The 19,439-nt window shown below is 41.4% G+C and overlaps 1 protein-coding gene across 1 annotated transcript in view; it reads left to right on the top strand.

The window, feature by feature from the left end:
- The first annotated feature begins 10,543 nt into the window (after positions 1-10,543).
- The window catches only part of ARHGEF9 (Cdc42 guanine nucleotide exchange factor 9), a 423,137-nt gene continuing 414,241 nt past the window's right edge, over positions 10,544-19,439 (top strand). Inside the window, exon 1 of the mRNA XM_077285097.1 lies at positions 10,544-12,127. Within this exon, the coding sequence (XP_077141212.1) occupies positions 10,544-12,127 (1,584 nt within the window). The remainder of the gene's footprint in view (positions 12,128-19,439) is intronic.

The raw sequence follows: 19,439 nt of genomic DNA, 5'->3' as shown, positions 1-19,439 counted from the left end.
ATTGTTACAGAAAATGAAGTATTTCGCCCAGAAAATTATTGCAATTACACGTTTTGTTATACACATGTTTACTACATTTGTTTGTTTTGGAACAACACAAAAAAACAGATAAAAAGGCAAAATAGTCAGCACAAAATTATTGGCACCCTCACATTAATATTTGGTTGCACACAACTTCTCCCCTTTTTATCTGCTTTCAGGTGTGATTTTCATATTGACCACACCTGTAACTTGCCTCAGGTGAGTTTGAACGAGCATCACATGCTTGAAAAAAAAGTTGTTTACTCACAATTTTGGAAAGGTGCCAACAATTTTGTCCAGCCCATTTTGGGGGTTTTGTGTGATATATGATGTCCAATTTGTGTTTTTTCCCTTTTTTTTGTTTTGCTCCAATACTGTAAACATAAATGAAATATTTGTGTGTGTGTTTGTAATTTATTTTTTGCTTTTAGGCTCCATATCTCACCATGAACTACTGCTTTGAATGTAAAGGTACCTTCACACTCAGCAACTTTACAACGAGAACGACAACGATCCGTGACGATGCAGCGTCCTGGATAGCGATCTCGTTGTGTTTGACACGCAGCAGCGATCTGGATCCCGCTGTGATATCGCTGGTCGGAGCTAGAAGTCCAGAACTTTATTTAGTCGCTGATGACCCGCTGTCATCGCTGGATCGGCGTGTGTGACGCTGATCCAGCGATGTGTTCACTTGTAACCAGGGTAAATATCGGGTTACTAAGCGCAGGGCCGCGCTTAGTAACCCGATATTTACCCTGGTTACCATTGTAAAAGTAAAAAAAAAAACAGTACATACTCACATTCTGATGTCTGTCACATCCCCCGGCGTCCACAGGGTTAAAACTGTTTTCGGCAGGAGCGCTGCTAATGCCGTGCTGCTGAGAGCTTCCCTGCACTGACTGTCAGCGCCGCCGTAAAGCAGAGCACAGCGGTGACGTCACCGCTGTTACTGCCAGCGCTGACACATTCAGTGCAGGGAAGCTCTCGGCAGCAGCGCGTGCATTACCAGCGCTCTTGCCGAAAGCAGTTTTACCCTGTGGACGCCGGCGGGGGACGTGACAGACATCAGAATGTGAGTATGTAGTGTTTTTTTTTAACTTTTACAATGGTAACCAGGGTAAATATCGGGTTACTAAGCGCGGCCCTGCACTTAGTAACCCGATGTTTACCCTGGTTACCCGGGTGCTGCAGGGGGACTTCGGCATCGTTGAAGACAGTTTCAACGATGCCGAAGTCGTTCCCCTGTTCGTTGGTCGCTGGAGAGAGCTGTCTGTGTAACAGCTCCCCAGCAACCACACAACGACTTACCAACAATCATGGCCAGGTTGTATCGCTGGTCGTGATCGTTGGTAAGTCGTTTAGTGTAACGGTACCTTAAGACTATCATCATTTATCAATAATGTGGTGGCCATACAGAGGTGTAACTAGAGTGTAAAATTTGGACTTGAGCCCCAACTTCATGTTGGTCAGATGTATGGGCCTTTGTAGTGCAGTAAACCCTGAAAATAGATACATATTCACTCTCCATGTAATAATGTCCCCACCCTGGCACCTTCCTGTAACAATGGTCCCTGTCATGGCCTCTTTCTATAATAATGTCCCCCTCCCTGGTCCCTTTCTGTAATAATATCACCTGTCCTTTCCCCTTCCTTCAATAATGTCTCCAGTTCTGGTCCAAGTCCTGTAATAATGTCCTTCATCCTGGACACCTTCCTGGTACAATGTCCCCCCATACTGTGCCCCTTCTTGTTACAATGTTCCCTGTTACTATAATAATGTCTCCCATCCTGGTGTTATCCTGTAACAATGTCCCCCATCCTGGTATAATGTTTCCCATCCTATGACAATGTACCCCACCCTGGACCCATTCCTGGAATAATGAGCCCCATCCTAGTATGTCCCACATCTTGGGCCCCCTCCTGGGTAGAATGTCAGCTTTGCCACTCTTTTCCAACACATTAAAAAAATTCTTCTTCCCTTCCTCCTTTCCCACGATGTGCGGTGTCTAATGATGAGCGAGTATGCTTGTTACTCGAGTGTCTCTGAGTTTCTTGGGTATTTTTTAGGCAATCCTCACATGTATTCAAGTTGTCTAGCAGCCGCAAGTCATGCAGCTGCATCGACACAAACTACTGTAACTCTCTGAGCACGCCGAAATACTCGGAGACCACCCGAGCATGCTCTGAGAAACTCGAGTAATGAGCATACTCACTAATCACTAGCGGTGTCCTCTTCTATAGCCTGCAGCTTACTTCGGTGTGCCAGCCATGGGCACTGCCATGTGCCGCTAATGTCAGCTGCCAGCCTCTAATTGGCCGGCGCAGTGTATTACAGTGCAGGGAGCCGTCGGGTCTCTGAACCACAATACACTCCAGATAAATGTGCACCCTCGGACACACATTGAGCTGAAATAGGCTCTAATGTCAGCAGGCCCCCTTCACACATGGGCCTGGTCGTGGTCACACCCTCTGTGGCGCCATATCATAATTTCCAGGATTCTTTCTTCTTCACAATAAAGGTAGGTCTTAATGACACTTGTGGAATGTTTGACGTCATTTTCCTGCTGCAAAATAAGTTTTAAACCAATGGGAAACCTCCTTGATGTTATTGCATGATGGATAAGTATCTGTCTATATTTCTCAGCATTAAGAACATCATCATTAATATAATATATAAGCAATAAAGGAGGTATGTAGCTGTATGCGGGGCATCCAATTTGCAGATTTTTTTCTCCCAACAGAATAGCAGAATGGGTGACCTCTGATTGCTCCGTCAGCTCCTTGTGAATAACCTACTGTACGTTTGCACAATTTGGCAATAACTCTATGTGCCATAATCTATCCATGCCTGCATTGTTTTCTATGATGGTTTAATATTTATTGAGTTGGGTAAACTGTTGGTCGGTAGTAAATTTAATACTAAGCTATAAAGCGTAAGAATATATAGTGTGCCAGGCATTTCTCTTACTTGGGGATATTTCTGTTTTTTGTCATCTTACAAGGAAGTTTTTAAAGGGAAAAGAATGAAGCGACAATTGCAAATATTCTTGACTGATATTTCTCACCATTTCACATACATAGTGCTTAATCAGACCTATGTATACAGACAAACCCCGTGCAGTCTGATCTCCACTTATCATATACTAGATGGTGGCCCGATTCTAACGCATCGGGTATTCTAGAATATGTATAGTAGTATATAGCACAGCCCTCGTAGTATATAACACACCCCACATAGTATATAGCACAGGCCATGTAGTATATAGCACAGCCCATGCAGTATATAGCACAGCCCACGTAGTATATAACACAGCCACATAGTATATTGCCCAGCCACGTAGTATATTGCACAGCCACATAGTATATAGCACAGCCCACGTAGTATATAGCACAGCCACGTAGTATATTGCCCAAGCCACGTAGTATATTGTACAGCCATGTAGTATATAGCACAGACCACGTAGTATATAGCACAGAGACGTAGTATTTAACACAGGCCAAGCAGTATATAACACAGGCCACACAGTATATAACACAGCCCACGCAGTATATAACACAGCCCACGTAGTATATAGCAATGTAGGCAACATATCCATGTTAAAAAAAATAAAAAAAAAATAGTTATATACTCACCTTCTGTCGGCCCCCGGATCCAGGCCAGGCATTTAGCGATGCTCCTCACGACGCTCCGGTCCCAAGAATGCACTGCGGCAATAACACGTGATCATGTAGCGGTCTCGTGAGACTGCTACATCATCATCTTGCGAGACCACTACGTGATCTCGAGTCATTGCCGCAATGCATTCTTGGGACCGGAGCAATGCGAGGAGCTGGAAAGGCACCGGAAGGTGAGAATATAATGATTTTTATTTTTTTTTATTATTTTTTACATTAGATCTTTTTACTGTTGATGCTGCATAGGCAGCATCAATAGTAAAAAGTTGGTCACACAGGGTTAATAGCATTTTTAACGGACTGCGTTATACCACGTTATGCCGCGGTGTAACGCAGTCCGTGTAACGGACTGCTAAAACCTTATGTGGGTGCAGACTGGAGGGGAGTATGGAGGGGGCACTGACTGGAGGGGAGTAGCGAGGGGTCAATTCGTGGCCGGACCGTGCCTGTCGCTGATTGGTCGCGGCCAGCGAGCCGGGATTTCCATGACAGACAGACGGAAGTTAGAGACAGACGGTATTACCCCTTAAGCAATTATATATATAGATAGCACCATCACATATCGCAGTGCTTCACAGAAATCATCATCACTGTCCCCATTGGGGATCACAATCTAAATTCTCTATCAGTATGTCTTTGGAATGTTGGAGGAAATCAAATCAATCGGGGAGAACTTACAAACTTCTGGCAGATGTTGTCCTTTGATGGGACTTGACTTCAGTAACCCAGAACTACAGTGCTAACAACTGAGCCACCATGGTGCACGTTTAGTACTTGAATTGTACGATTTTACTCATCTTGGGCATCGTAGATCAGTCAACTCATAAATTCTGATATCTAAGCGGATGCCACCATGGCACCTGAGAGACAATGAAACCAATAGTGTGAGAATGGTGTGAGAATGGGAGTTATTTGATTTCACTATGTGTGGTATCCTAAATTTAATCAAACCCCCTCCCCCAAAAAAAACAACATTAAAAAAATTATTGGATAGCTGTCCATTGAAAATATTTTTCATTAAGTTTTTAAATACTTATTTTTATAATGTTTTCCTAGTAAACTGCAAATTGAATTTTACATGTATTATTTCAGAGCTTTTTCAATAAAGGGAAATGATGTTATTTTGCACATGAAATCAATAACACGCGCAGGCCCTGATGCCAAAAAGTGGAGGAGCCAGTCAATTAGTGTCGATTTCCTTTCTGACATGGGAAACAAGCTTCTTAAGTTTGTAAGGACGGAAGTGGCCTATTTTTTCCACCTCGGTAGAGTAGAACACAGGCGGCCTGAATGACATCACCATTGTGCCATATGACCCTTTCACTGCCATTAGTACGTGAAATGCAAACACACAATGAGCTGACCTGACTCGGAGAGGGTTACGTGGGCTTTCTTTTAGCCTCTTTATTCACTCACTTCCTGACATTTTCTTCCTGCCTTTGAAAAAAAACGGATAAGCAGAAGCTCTACCAGGACATCCTTAGCTGGTAAATAGCGAGGCTCCGTGAAAGAAAGAGGGATCGATCTTTGCACACTTACAGTAATTATCCAGTGCATGACACTATCATTTTTTGTCTTACTAAAAGGATTAAGTCAAATTTTTTAATTGTACTTTTTGTAGTGCCACTCATTGATTTTAACCAGATGATGGAGAACATATGCTTGGTGGGATTTGAACCCTGGTCTGCAGCTCTGTAAGGCAGGCATTATAAAGTGAAAAATTAATAGAAAGTTAAATAAATCTAAGAATTAAATAAAAACTTGATATTTCTATATCCTAGGGAAATATCAGTTTGTTTAAAATATGTGTTCCTGCAATTTGTAGCGCTACAGTAAAAAAAATTGCAAAGTTATTAGAGATGAGGACGTGAGCTCGGACATTGTGTTATCCGAGCAGGGCCTGACTGGCCATCGGGCAGTTCTGGCAAATGCCAGAAGGGCCGGTGGCAGTAGTGGGCCGCTCGAGTGTGCCGCTGTCGGGCCGCTCGAGTGTGCCGCTGTCGGCACACTCCCCCCGCTGTCGCACACTCCTGTCGCACACTCCCGGCCCCGCATTCAACTATACCGGCATCATAGACGCTGGTACAGTTGAATGCAATGATGGAGGAGAGAGCGTCTGCTGACGCTCCCTCTCCCATCATTCCCCGCTCTGCCTGCCGCTGACACTGCGGGTGACGTCATATCATCGCGCACCTGCTGTGTGACCAGGCGGGCAGACTGCAGCTACTGAGACCGGAGCCATGAGCAGCACGGGGCAAAAGGAAAGGTGAGTAGAGTGTTTTTTTTATTATTATTATTATTATTATTATTATTATTATTATATATCAATGAGTGATAACTGGATTGTGGGGCTATTGGGGGGGGCTGCATTACATTCTATGGGGCTGTGCTGCATTACATTGTATGGGGGCTGCGCTGCATTACATTCTATGGGGACTGGGCTGTATTACATTCTATGGGGGCTGGCTGCATTACATTCTATGGGGCTGGCTGCATTACATTCTATGGGGCTGGCTGTATTACACTCTATGGGGGCTGTCCTGCATTACATTCTATGGGGGCTGTGCTGCATTACATTCTATGGGGGCTGTGCTGCATTACATTCTATGGGGCTGTGCTGCATTACATTCTATGGGGGCTGTGCTGCATTACATTCTATGGGGGCTGTGCTGCATTACATTCTATGGGGGATGTGCTGCATTACATTCTATTGGGTGCTGGCTACATTACATTCTATGGGGCTGTGCTGCATTACATCGTATGGGGGCTGTGCTGCATTACATTCTATGGGGACTGGGCTGTATTACATTCTATGGGGGCTGGCTGCATTACATTCTATGGGGGCTGGCTGTATTACACTCTATGGGGGCCGTGCTGCATTACATTCTATGGGGGCTGGCTGCATTACATTCTATGGGGGCTGGCTGCATTACATTCTATGGGGGCTGTGCTGTATTACATTCTATGGGGACAGCTGTAATGCTGGATACAGCTGTAATTATATGTTATATAGTCATGTTACACTCCCCTCACTTCTTGTAACCTACAAGTGTACAAAGATATTATACAGTCACCATGTGACAAGTGGTCCTGTGTGACTTCAAATGCCAGGGCTGAATTTTAGTCCCAGTCCGGCCCTGTATCCGAGCATGCATGGGTGTTATCCAAGTATCTCAGGCATGCTCAAGTCATATATTCGAGCCCCCGCTGTCGCATGTTCCTAACAAACAGGCAATCCCCGCATGTGTTGCGGCTGTCTACCAGACGCGAATCATGCAGCTGCAGGGACTCGAGCATATTACTCGAGCATGCCTGAGATACTCGGATAACACCTGAGCATGCTCCGGTAACGAGATATCTGAGCACGGTCGCTCATCACTAAAAGTTATTAATATATGTTGGGCAGGTAAGATATGTGCCCTTAGTATCACCTGCCTAAGCATAGGGTTACAATGTGAAGATAACACTGTATGATTAGTAGCTTACAAATGCGCATGCATCACAAGTACAAGAAAATCAGTTTTTTAAGGGGAGGTGCAGACGAGCAGAAGATGAGAGAATCGGGCCGATTATGCCAATCACACTCTGATCACACTGTAATCAAAGTGGGACCATAGTGTGATCTGATTCTCTCGGATGAGATGGAGAAAAATTCTGTAAGTCCATGGAAATCGGAATGCAGTCTGATGGTTTCATCAGACTCATTGACTTGCATGGCCGAGTGTAATATAAATATCGGATGAAACTCATGTAGTGTTTTATTTTGAAATCTGAAAAATACACGGCCCCAGAGAATAACATTGGTCTGAGAGCAATCTAGTGTTTTGTCAGATCGCACTCGGATCGATAACACCCTCGTCTGCATCTGCCCTAACACTATGACCAGCAGCCCTACACGGAAGCCCTTCCACAATGCTGGGTGCCGGATGAATGACTAATGACTATGTAATATCACTATTCTCACTAACAGATCGGACAGCGTATTGTAAGGTCATTTTGATTGTGACACCAAGTGATATTTAATTCTAAAAGACCCTTTTTTGTGGAGTAAGGAATTCACACCTAATCCCTGGAGAAGGGCATTTATTATTTTAACCATTGGTGTGCAGAAGTCAGATCCTGTTAGATAAGCATGTCAGTGACTGAAGCTCAGTGCACAGCTATGAAAAGGTCACTGTGCATACACTGGCCACTGTCACATCATTGCAGCTTCACACTGCTGACTGACTGTTACATGGAGCTGACAGATTCTTCAGCTTATTAACCCTGTCACTGACACAAGGGCATAGAGCAAAGCATCCAGTAGAGCGAATGTATTGTCAACCTAAAACATTCTTGGTTCTTCTTTTAAACTGTGACCAAGTAAAGTAGTAGTGTTTTTTTATATTTGTAAAATTCCATACTAAATTAGTAGACCTTCAAGGAGAACAGGCCACTTTATAATTTTCACCCCTCCCATGTATAGTTGTCTGTTGCCTGTCCGGATTAGCATGCAGTAAAGCGGGACATGCTTGTTTGTTTGTGTGCATGTATACATGTCTGTGCATATTACTTACTTTTTTATTGTAGTTGCGTTATTATTTTTATTATTTAACAACTTCAGCTTGATATTCAGCCATGGCCTCTTGATGGATGAACGCTCTATAGGGAAATTGATCATGTGTAAGCTTAGATAGATCCACCGGGGTCTTCACCATTTTCTTGATAGTATAAAACCATCTGGTTGCTGGTCTTTCTCTTCCTCTTGTTCTGACCACGATGTCCTTCTCCAGTGATTTCTCTCTTTCTAGGATATAAAGTAGGCAAGTCGTAGCTTGGTGATCCTTGCTTCGAGTGACATGTCTGGCTTGATTTGTTCAAAATTGATTTGTTTGTTCTTCTTGCCGTCCATGGTTTGGTTAGTTTCATCCTCATTTGGTTAGTTAGGTATTCATAGCTGAGTATATTGTTATGTAACTCTGGACTGATGGTTTTTGCCATGACTCAATCTTTTACATCTGCATAAAAATGAATGAAATTAAACCAATACATTTTGATAGGATATGCCAACCATTTTGTCTATATGGTTTCCCAACTGCCCTGTAGCAGCAAATGTCTGGAAAAAGAGGGATTTCATATTGGATTTCAATGAATAAACTTGCACACTAGAAATGCCCCCATTAAGTTTGCTTGTACTTAAACTTTTCTTTTTCTAAAAATGTAGACAAGCTAACTAAAATCCACTTATTAGCATAGCCGACTATGAAGAATGACAGAAATTGCAGTCTTGAAGTCCTTTTGTCATGTCAGATGCTTAGCGTCCTATGCCGGGCCTCCCCGTATGGCTGTAAGACCTGTGCATTCTTGTTAATCTTGTTTTAAATTCTTGTACAAGTCTAGAGATGTAGCATAGAGCTCCTCCATCACACTGCATCAGATACCGCCCATACGGGATGGATGAATCCTGCTCACCACACTTATTGGCTACGGGTGTCTTTCATAAACCTCGGCAGTTATGTTGTCTGATAATTAAAGCTTTTCTTCAGTCTCAGTTATCTTCGTTCTGCTGGTAGGATAATGACAAGATGGATTTTGTCAGGACATGTCACCAGTGTTGAGCACATGCTTTTCTGTTCAGTTACAATATTACACAGTAGAAACGATGCATGAATAAATCTAGAATGTCTTCATTGTGTCACATACATACAGTGGTGACATACTCCTAATGCTGCTTGGGGTAGGAACATTTAGCCTCGAGCTACATGATGACACGAGACAATCATGGTGTTGCATCGCGACATCACATCTAATGATTGTCAGCGGGGTTGCATTGTGACCTTCAACCTAACACTACCATGAAATGACCATAACATTCAACACCTTTGGATATTTGATAACAAGTCACACAAGAACTTGTCCCCACACACTTCAATGTAAAGTCACGTATGATTTTTTTTTTTTTTACAGTCAAATCGCAGCTCCAAAATATATAATTTTTGTCATTGAAAGACAATTGAAAGACACACAAATTGTTAATCCATGTGACCTTTTATGGCACTTTTTTTTTCATAATCACTGTCCTAATGATCATCACTTGTGTTAAATTATTTTTTGCATTTCTATGATCTATTTGCAAATAAATTTAAACCCTTCTTGACCAGGAATTTTTTTCCATTTTCTTGTGCTTATGAATTTCATCCCATTTGTCCAAGAGCCATAACTTTTTTATTTTATCTATCAACATAGACAAATGGGGACTTGATCTGTATAAGATGAGTTGTAGTATTGAATGACGCCAATCACTTTACCATATTATGTTGTGAAAAATGGGAGAAAAAATTCCAAATGTGAGAAAAGATACAAAAATGAAATGCAATTATTATTTTTTAATTGCATTCAGCCTAAAGACACGCCTCCGAGGTTTAATGTGAGCCACACCCTCTTAGTAAAGGTCATAATAATTATCACTAAATAAAAAGGCCCCTAGCTCTGAAACTGTAAAGTGAATTAAAATAAATAAATAAAGCAAAGAACAGAATACACAGGAGAGCAGCGTGAAAAAAATAAAAACAGTAACAATCTATTGGTATTTTTGACCTACTTACAGGTTCTGTCTGAGGAAAGTACGTCATAAATCTATTGCTTGTGATACAGTGCCATATTTGTATTTAGGTTGTGTGTGGTATTGCAACTCAGCCTTTTTCAATATCAAGGTTCCAAGTTATATATTGACATTTTACTTATTTTAATATATATGCACGTGTTCTAGTAAACTTTGGTTTAATGCTTCTGTTTTTCTTTCACAGCTTTCTTGTACTGCCTGTACACTGAGAGGAGAAGAGATGTGGTGAGGGGCTGGAGACCAAGCCATGGAAGTTATAAATGGCGATTTAAAGAACCATTCTGACGTAATCCTTAATGGGTACATGAACAATAGCTTTCAGGCTCTTCCCAAGGAGAACAATACAGACAATATGGCAATTTGTGAACTTGATCCCTGTGAAGTGAGTGATGTTTCCACTCAACTTCAGACAGAAGATTCACCTCACAGATATGAAAAGAAAGCAAAAGGGACTCGCATATGGAATTTTGTCAGTAGGCGGAGGGCAAGCTCTGGACACGCAAAGAGACCTCAGTCTATGATACTTACCACTGAAATCAGTGAACCCAAGCCTAAACTATCTTTCATGGACAAAGTGAGATCTTTTAAAAGGTTGAGATCTGCAACATTTTCTAAAAGTTCTGTCCTTCGGAATACCAAAGCTAAGGTCCAGAGTCAACCACAAGAAACTATAGAACTTTCCATTCCAAGCGCCTTATTCAGAACGAGGAAATATGCTGATGGACAGCGACCGTATAGACATTCTTACGCAGGTTACATTGATGATTTAGACACCTCTTTTGAAGATGTTGAGTTAAATATTAGCATTTCTGAATGTTTATCTACTGAAAGCAAGTGGTTACGAGATATTGGTGTTGGAGTAAATGGGAATTGTGAGCATATAGACAATGAGAGCTTGAGTAGCAGCCGTAGACGTCCACTGGTCAGTACTAAGAGCTCTACTATCGCAGAAGGGGAAATCCAAAGGAGAGGGCTTAAAATCCCACCAGAACATCGTAGAGGTAGGAGCTCTTACATGTGGAGTTATCTAAAAGGAATTTCACTAGCCTCAAAAGATAATTCAAAAGGACTTGATAATTTTCAAGGAAACACATTCCAAAGCATAGAGTGCACACCTGATAATACACCTGCCCTTTTAACAGACCAAAAATTTGAGGAAAGCATTGACATTACTAAAACATCTGACACAGCTAGTGGTAGCAAGTCCAAAAACTTTGGTGGCGTTTTTAAGTTTTTTAGCAATGTAGCAGTAGCAGCAAGAAAATGGAGAGGCTCTTCCAGATCATCTGCATCAGATGACCAAGTTTCTCAGTCGACTCCAAGGACTCCCAGGCTGCAGTCTCCTTCTGTCAAGGAGCCTCTTGTCATTGAAAATGAAAATGCTTTGACTTTTCCTTCCGAGCTTCCACAGTCTCCTGATTCAGGTGTGTGGGAGACTCACACCCAGGATAATCTAGCAGTTCAAGACATCTCACCCAATGCAGAAGAAGGGTTTTCTGAGCCAACAACTGAGCTTAAACAACCTGTAGAGAATATTGTAAATTTTGTCAAAGCATGTTATTTCAACGGTGAGCCAAAAGAATCTGTTCAATCAAGATTTTCATTGTCACGAGTTAAGCAATATAACTGTACTGATGGCTCTACTAAAGCTTCTGATGCTTCCTCTGGCCATTCCCAAGAAGAATTTCTGAATAGCTCCCAGCTGCACGCGGATTTTCAAAGAAATGCTGAAAATTCTTTTATGACTCAATCAAGTGTACAAGATGAAGATGTTTTTGAGTGCAGCGAATCTCATATTAGTTTGTCATCAACAGGTTCCTCCTGTGAAGAGGTAAGTACCATATTCACACTCATCTATGATTTGTTGTTCATCAGTATTTTATATTACTATTTTTTAAATGTTTTGCAGCCAGATTATGCTACAAGTAGTGGCAGTGGCAGTAATGTGAAGGCAGCCTAAGTATTCTATTTCCCCATCTTAGAGGTGCATTGCCAATTTTGTTCTGATCCTCAGATCAAAATCAAACATACCTTCAATCTTTTCCGAGGAAAAAATGGGACATATGAATGGCTCCATAGAATATCATAGGTACGAGTGCTATCAGTGAAAAACACTGAAAGTATTCGCACACGAAAATTGGACATCTAAATGAGGCCTAAGTATTGCACAGGTGATAATTTCATCATCTGTGCAATACTAAGAAAATATTGAAGATATGATGATGTGTTAATGGCTCTCAAGGACTAGAGTTGGTGGAACGCTGCCCTAAGGTATCAAGCTCAAGGTGCAATCTGGAGCAAATTTTAGTGAACTGGACCACCAGAGACTATAATTAGATTGTTCACTAGTTAGGAATTGTATGGCAGTATTATTTAGACACTGGTGGCTTTATTTAAGCGATGCATGGTAGCATTGTGTGTAAAATATATGGTGAAAATATATAATGTTATGTGGACAATAAATAGTTATACTGTGTAGGTACTGTATTAACATTAGGGTAGAAAGTGCAAATGTGTATCATATTTATAATTTGAAATAATGCAAACTCTCCTAAAATAGTGAACAAAATTGATAAAACTTGTCATGACTGGGTTGAGATAATGGCCTCCTGCTAAAAAGAATTAAAAACAGCTGCAAGAAAACTGAAATCTCATGAATTTCCTGTCCGATTTTTCTATTTCTACTTGTTGCATTTCGTAAAAAAGTATATTTTTATATACCTAGATCCTGTACAACTATGGCAGATGAGTTTGCCAGATATTGGGTGTTCAGTTTTGGAGCGAGCTCAATACTTGAGCCTGGTCCAAGGTAGGTATCATCTGTGTTATACAGCTGACTCTTGCCCCTAAATGCTGCTGTCAGAGTTAGATTCAATCACATGAGTTTTATCCACTTGGATGTTGCAGACCATTTGCGACATCTAAGTGGTGAGACAGATTGGGACCCTCTGTAACCTCATTGGTTCCTCCATGAAGCATGGTCATGGTGTCCCTATGGGTTGCTCTCTGAAGGCCCTGTATCTGCCATCCTTGGGTTCCTATGAAGTCCTGAAATACAAAAGTATCTATCTATATAATCGTCTAAGGGTCACTTCCGTCTGTTTGCCTGTCACGGAAATCCCGTGTTAATCAGCGACGAACACAGTCCGGCCGCCAATTCGCCCTTCCCTACTCCCCTTCAGCCAGTGCCCCCTCCCTACTGCCCTCCAGTCAGTGTCCCCATAGCAGTTTAGCAGTCTGTTAAACGGACTGCGTTACACCGTGGCATAACGCGGTGTAACGCAGTCCGTTAACGCTGCTAATAACCCTGTGTGACCAACTTTTTACTATTGATCCTGCCTATGCAGCGTCAATAGTAAAAAGATCTAAAGTTAAAAATAATAAAAAAAATAAAAAATCATTATATACCGTACTCACCTTCCGTGGGCCCCCGGATCCAGCAGAGGCCTTTCCCTCTCCTCGCGATGCTCCGGTCCCAAGAATGCATTGCGCCAATGACCGGAGATGACCGAATCATCACGTGTTATTGCCGCAATGCATTCTTGAGACCGGAGCGTCGTGAGGAGCATCTTTAAACGCCTGGGCTGGATCCGGGGGCCGCTGGAAGGTGAGTATATAACTATTTTTTATTTTAATTCATTTTTTAACAGGGTTATGGTGCCCATATTGCTATATACTATGTGGGCTGTGTTAGATACTACATGGGCTGTGATATATCCTGCATGGGCTGTGTTATATACTCTGTGGGCTGTGTTATATACTGCATGGCTTGTGTTATATACTACGTCTCTGTGCTATATACTACGTGGGCTGTGCTATATACTACGTGGCTGTGTTATATACTACGTGGCTGTGTTATATACTACATGGGCTGTGCTATATACTGCATAGGCTGTGTTATATACTCCGTGGCTGTGTTATATACTGCGTGGCCTGTGTTATATACTACGTCTCTGTGCTATATACTACGTGGGCTGTGCAATATACTATGTGGCTGTGCAATATACTACATGGCTGGGCAACATACTACGTGGCTGGGCAATATACTACGTGGGCTGTGCAATATACTATGTGGGCTGTGTTATATACTGCGTGGGCTGTGCTATATACTATTATACATATACTAGAATACCCGATGCGTTAGAATTGGGCCACCATCTAGTCATTAATAACAAGATTAATTGACTACTCTTTCCCCATTCCATAACTAAAAGAAAAATCTTACACACAAAGAAAAAAACATTGTGTGTATTTAAAAATTCAAAAATTGTAAAATATCTCAATATCCTACATAAGGAACACAGTGAAGAACAATGCCAGAATTGCTATTTTTTATCTCCTTACCTCCCCTGAAAAATTTAATAAAAAGTATACTCCCCAAAATGGTGCAAAGAAAAACTTCCATTTCTCTTGTGAAAAAACATCTCTCACACAACTCAATGCTGAGTTATGGGACTCTGGTCAATATAATTATTTTCCGTGCTGTAAAAATTCATTCTGAGCAACAATGGCAGAATTGCTCTTTTTTCCTGTGTTCCAACTCACAAAATACATTTTTATCACATTTTTCAGTACATTATGTGGTAAATCAAATTACGGTCCTAAAAACATCTAGGTAAAAACAAGTCATCATGTAACTACGTCGACAGAAAAATAAACTTATAGCTCTCGGAAGACAGGAAGTCAAAACTAATGCACAAAAAAATAAAACTGATTTCAAGGGAAGAGGTTAATTTGTTATCATGTTTTATGCATTTTCCAGTTTGCATTGAGGAGTATTCTAACTTTTTAAAATGTATGTAAAAATGAATGTTCATCTATTTCCATTAATCTACACTATTTTGTAGACAGGAATAGCAATAGTTTTACTAAATAAACATCGGGAAAACTGCGCGCAAGGAAAATCATTGAGATTTCATTAGCTAGATAGAGAAATCTTTATTTGCGAATATATTTGATTTCTGTTGAAGTTTCATAATCTAGCTGCAAATGACAGGGCCGTCGGTTCAGACATTGTGAAATGTTAAAGGAATATATTGACTGAACTTAAAACCGAGTCAATTAGAAATTAGAGAATATTACTGCCTTCATTAACACAACAATGGAAATGATATAAAACAAAATTAGAAACTGAAGGGATTTTATTTTTATCCTGAAGGGATTTTATTTTTTCCATAGTCATAGGTTTGTGCTAGAGATCTAAGTTACTCACCATCCGCAGGTCCAGTGCTGCCTCTCTGTCACTGCCCCAATCCTATGTTGACATGCTGCAGAATTAACATCAAGACTGCAGCACATGTGACCGCTGCAGCCAGTCATTGAGCTGAGCGGCTCATTCCATCTACTTTGGTATCTCAAAATCTGCAAGTAAAACGCATACTTATCACAAGAGAAATTGACATGTTGCAAATTTAAAAATCACACCGCAGGCCAGTTTACGCAGCATAAAAAAAGCACAGTGGGCACGAGATTTCTAGAAATCCCATCCAATTTGCTGGAACTATATTAAGATGCTTTTATTACGCACTAAAATCTGCAGCATCAAAAACTCACCAAATACTCATTGTGGGAACTTAGCCTTATGGTGTAATTTAAAGAAAGGTGTCACGATTGGACTGGCGAGTAAACTGGGACCAGGGGCACCTTTCCTGGCCCTAGCTCTAGGGGGTGCCCTAACTTGCCCTGTTCCCTGGGATACCTCAGATGGCGAGGATGCCGGGGCCTCTGCCCTTGCCCTGTCTCCTGACTGCCGCCCTGCGTATGTCCCCCTCCCCACCCGGGGAAGAGAGGCGCTACCGTCTACAACAGTACACCAACCCGACAAACAGGGGAACGAAGACAAGGGTAAAAAGAAAACTCCACTCACACAAAATATGCTCTCACAAATAACAGGGGTAACCACCAGGGTGTGAAGGACGGGGAGAGTAAATAAGGCAGGTAAGGATGAGGAATATTCCAAGCGTACAAACCATAAACTGTCGCACAATAAATTCCTCCAGCTCTCCAAACACCAGTTCCTCACTACTCCAGGTCTATCAAGCAAGTGCTATCTCAGACAAAGGTCTGATCAGAAGGCCTAGCTTTTATAGGAGAGAGGAGTGGCTAACCGAGCACAGCTGAAAGCAGGAATTTCCACATGGCCTATTAACCCCTGTCCTGCTGGAAGAAAACAAAGCACCATTAATACACAGGAGAAGTGCTTCTTCTCAGAGATGAAGCAGAAGCCGTCAGACGCCGTGGTCTTCTGGTACTGCTCTGTCGCGGTAACTCTGTGACAAAAGGGAAACACAAAGTATTATTATATTATTACTGTTTAGAATTGGCTAGCACCTCTAGATAGCAAACATAGCCATATGAACCTCTAAACATAACCTCCATGAACATTTCCTTCCATAGCTATGCAAATTGTCTCTTCAGAGAGGAAGAGGACCAGAACTCTAGTGCCATCTATAGGAAGCAGCAATCCTAACAGTCAATGTCGACCCACTAACGAGTCTTGCCACATGACTTAGGATAAAAGCCAACACCAAAATCTCAATTTGCAGGCACTGTGTTTCGGGGAGCTGCCCCTTGTCAGTGCATAGTGTGAGATCTGGTGTGGCTGCTTTTGGCTTTTATTCTAAGTCATGTGGCGAGGTTCATTAGAGGGTCGATATTGACTTTTAGGATTGCTGCTCCCCATAGGTGGCACCAAAGTTCTGGTCCTCTTCCTCTCTGAAGAGACAATTTGCACATTTTCCAGAGGAAGATTGCAAGGCTTAAAAGTCTCCTCACCTTGGCATGTCAGGCTTGACATGTCACTCTCCACAAGTAGTAAGGTTACCCTTTGATACCTTCCAGAGCTATGCACATTATAAAGTCTTCATTTCCAGCTACAAATGATTCCACTCTCCTGGGAAGGTTTTCCTCTAAATGTGCCAAAATTACCTCTAACAGTTTGTTGTTTTCGGTAATATATGATGTAAATTTTTTGCCGGTAACCTGTTTTCATTATTGATATTATTGAAGACAATGGGAAAGCACTAGGGGTTGGCAACAATTTTATGGCATACATTTTCTTGTTGTTCTATACCATGCATCTTTTTACCCCTCTTGGCACATCAGAAAGTGGTTAGAAAAGGGGGCAGGGATTCTAGACCCTGCAATGGATGGGAACATGGCAGGTATTAGAGGGGTTATGGTCAATCATGGCGCCCCACATTTACTATGATTTATGTCAGAATTTGGCTGATATAAATTTGATAGTTTTGCACCTCCTAATTTTTGCACATCTTATTCTACCCTACCTTTTAAGTGTTTCAAGATGGACTGAATTTTACAATTACTGTTTATTTCTTTATTATAGTTAGAGCTCAGTTTGTCACTTACAAAGTTCCAAAGTTTCTTTCTAACAATTGACTGGAAAGGCTGGAATTGCTACGCTGCTGGAGAATAAAGAAATCCAGGATTCTTCATGTTTAAAATATATGTGGCTTATTCTCAACGCGTTTCACAGCTGATCATCCTGTGTGGTTCTCCGAGTCCTGAGGAAGAAGTTTGACTACCAAACACATTGAAAATACGCAGCAGGGATTCCAACATCAGCAGCACAATACAATTCAGAGCTACATCTACCATCTATCCATCTGTATAAAAAAATGGGGCTGAGCCACAATGAGTTATTTAATCACTTTTTTCAGTTTCTTTAAATGGAGTGCTGCTTTCTTTTTTTGAGCTAATTGGAGGATTCGTAATTGCCAGGAACACTTGCATTATTACAAACTTTTTTTTGTGTTTCCTAGAGCTGCTTTTTTTTCTTTTTCTATCTATAATCTATCTATCCAAGGATGCACATCCAGTTGAAGTTTGTGCTTGCGACGGTGGGCCTCTCACTCACACGGGCCCAATCGCGACCTCTGCAACCACGCTTGTTGCACCCCTGTAGCTATCTATTTGTTATCTATCTATCTATCTATCTATCTATCTATCTATCTATCTATCTATCTATCTACAATGTTCCCTACATATAAAAACTGTCATAGTTGACCATAGAAAATAGTCTAAGTTCAGCCCTAAGGGTAATATGTCACCTATTTATTATTCATTTAAACCAGATACTGGTACAGTGACAAGTTTGGGCACCTCTGGTCAAAATTACTGTTATTGTGACCAGTTAAGCAAGTTGAAGATGAAATGATCTCTAAAAGGCCTGAACTTAAATATGACACATTTCCTTTGTATTTTAGGCAAAAAAAAATATTTTAGTCTTTTACATTTTAGAAATTACAAGGAAAATGGGTCAATGCAAACGGTTGAACACTCTGCAAGGTTAGTACCTAGTAGTACCCCCTTTTGCAAGTATCATAGCTACAACTTATAAACACTTTTTGTAGCCAGCCATGAGTCTTTCACTTCTTGTTTGAGGGATTTTCATCCATTCTTCCATGGAAAATTCTTCCAGCTCTGTGAGATTCCTGGGTCGTCTTGCATCCATTGTTATTTTGATGTCTAGCCACAGATTTTCAATGAATTTCAGGTCAGGGCACTATGAGGATAATGTAAAATCTTCAGCTTACACCTTTTGAGGTAATCTATTATGTATGAATGTTATGGTGAGGATGCAGGAGAGGTTTTCTTCTGATGACTCTTCCATGAAGGCCATATTTGTGCAGGTGTCTCTAAACAGTAGAGCAATGTATCACAACTTCAGAGTCTGCTAACTCTTTCTGAAGGTCTCTTGCAGTCAAGCGGTGGTTCTGATTTGCCTCTCTTCAATCCTACCAGCAGCTCTCACTGACATTTTGCTTGGTCTTCCAGACCTTATCTTGATCTCCACTGTTCCTGTTAACTGCCATGTCTTAATTACATTTCAAACTGAGGAAAGGGCAACCTGAAAACACTTTGCTATCTTCTTATTGCCTTCTCCTGCTTTGTGGGCCTCCACCACTTTCATTTTCAGAGTGATAGGCAGCTGCTTAGAAAAGCTCTTGGCTGCTGTTTTTTGACACAAGGTTAGAGAAGGCTGGGTTTTTATAAAACTAGGAAATTTGCATCATCTGACGTTTTCTAACAGTGATCGTGAACAAATCATAACCCTAACAGGCTAAATAAGGTCTGAAACCTTGGTCAAAATTATCTGAGCACACAAATCTCCAAAGGTACCC

Source organism: Ranitomeya variabilis, chromosome 2, assembly GCF_051348905.1.
Source record: "Ranitomeya variabilis isolate aRanVar5 chromosome 2, aRanVar5.hap1, whole genome shotgun sequence".
Lineage (NCBI taxonomy): Eukaryota > Metazoa > Chordata > Amphibia > Anura > Dendrobatidae > Ranitomeya > Ranitomeya variabilis.
This window is presented reverse-complemented; position numbering and strand designations above follow the sequence as displayed.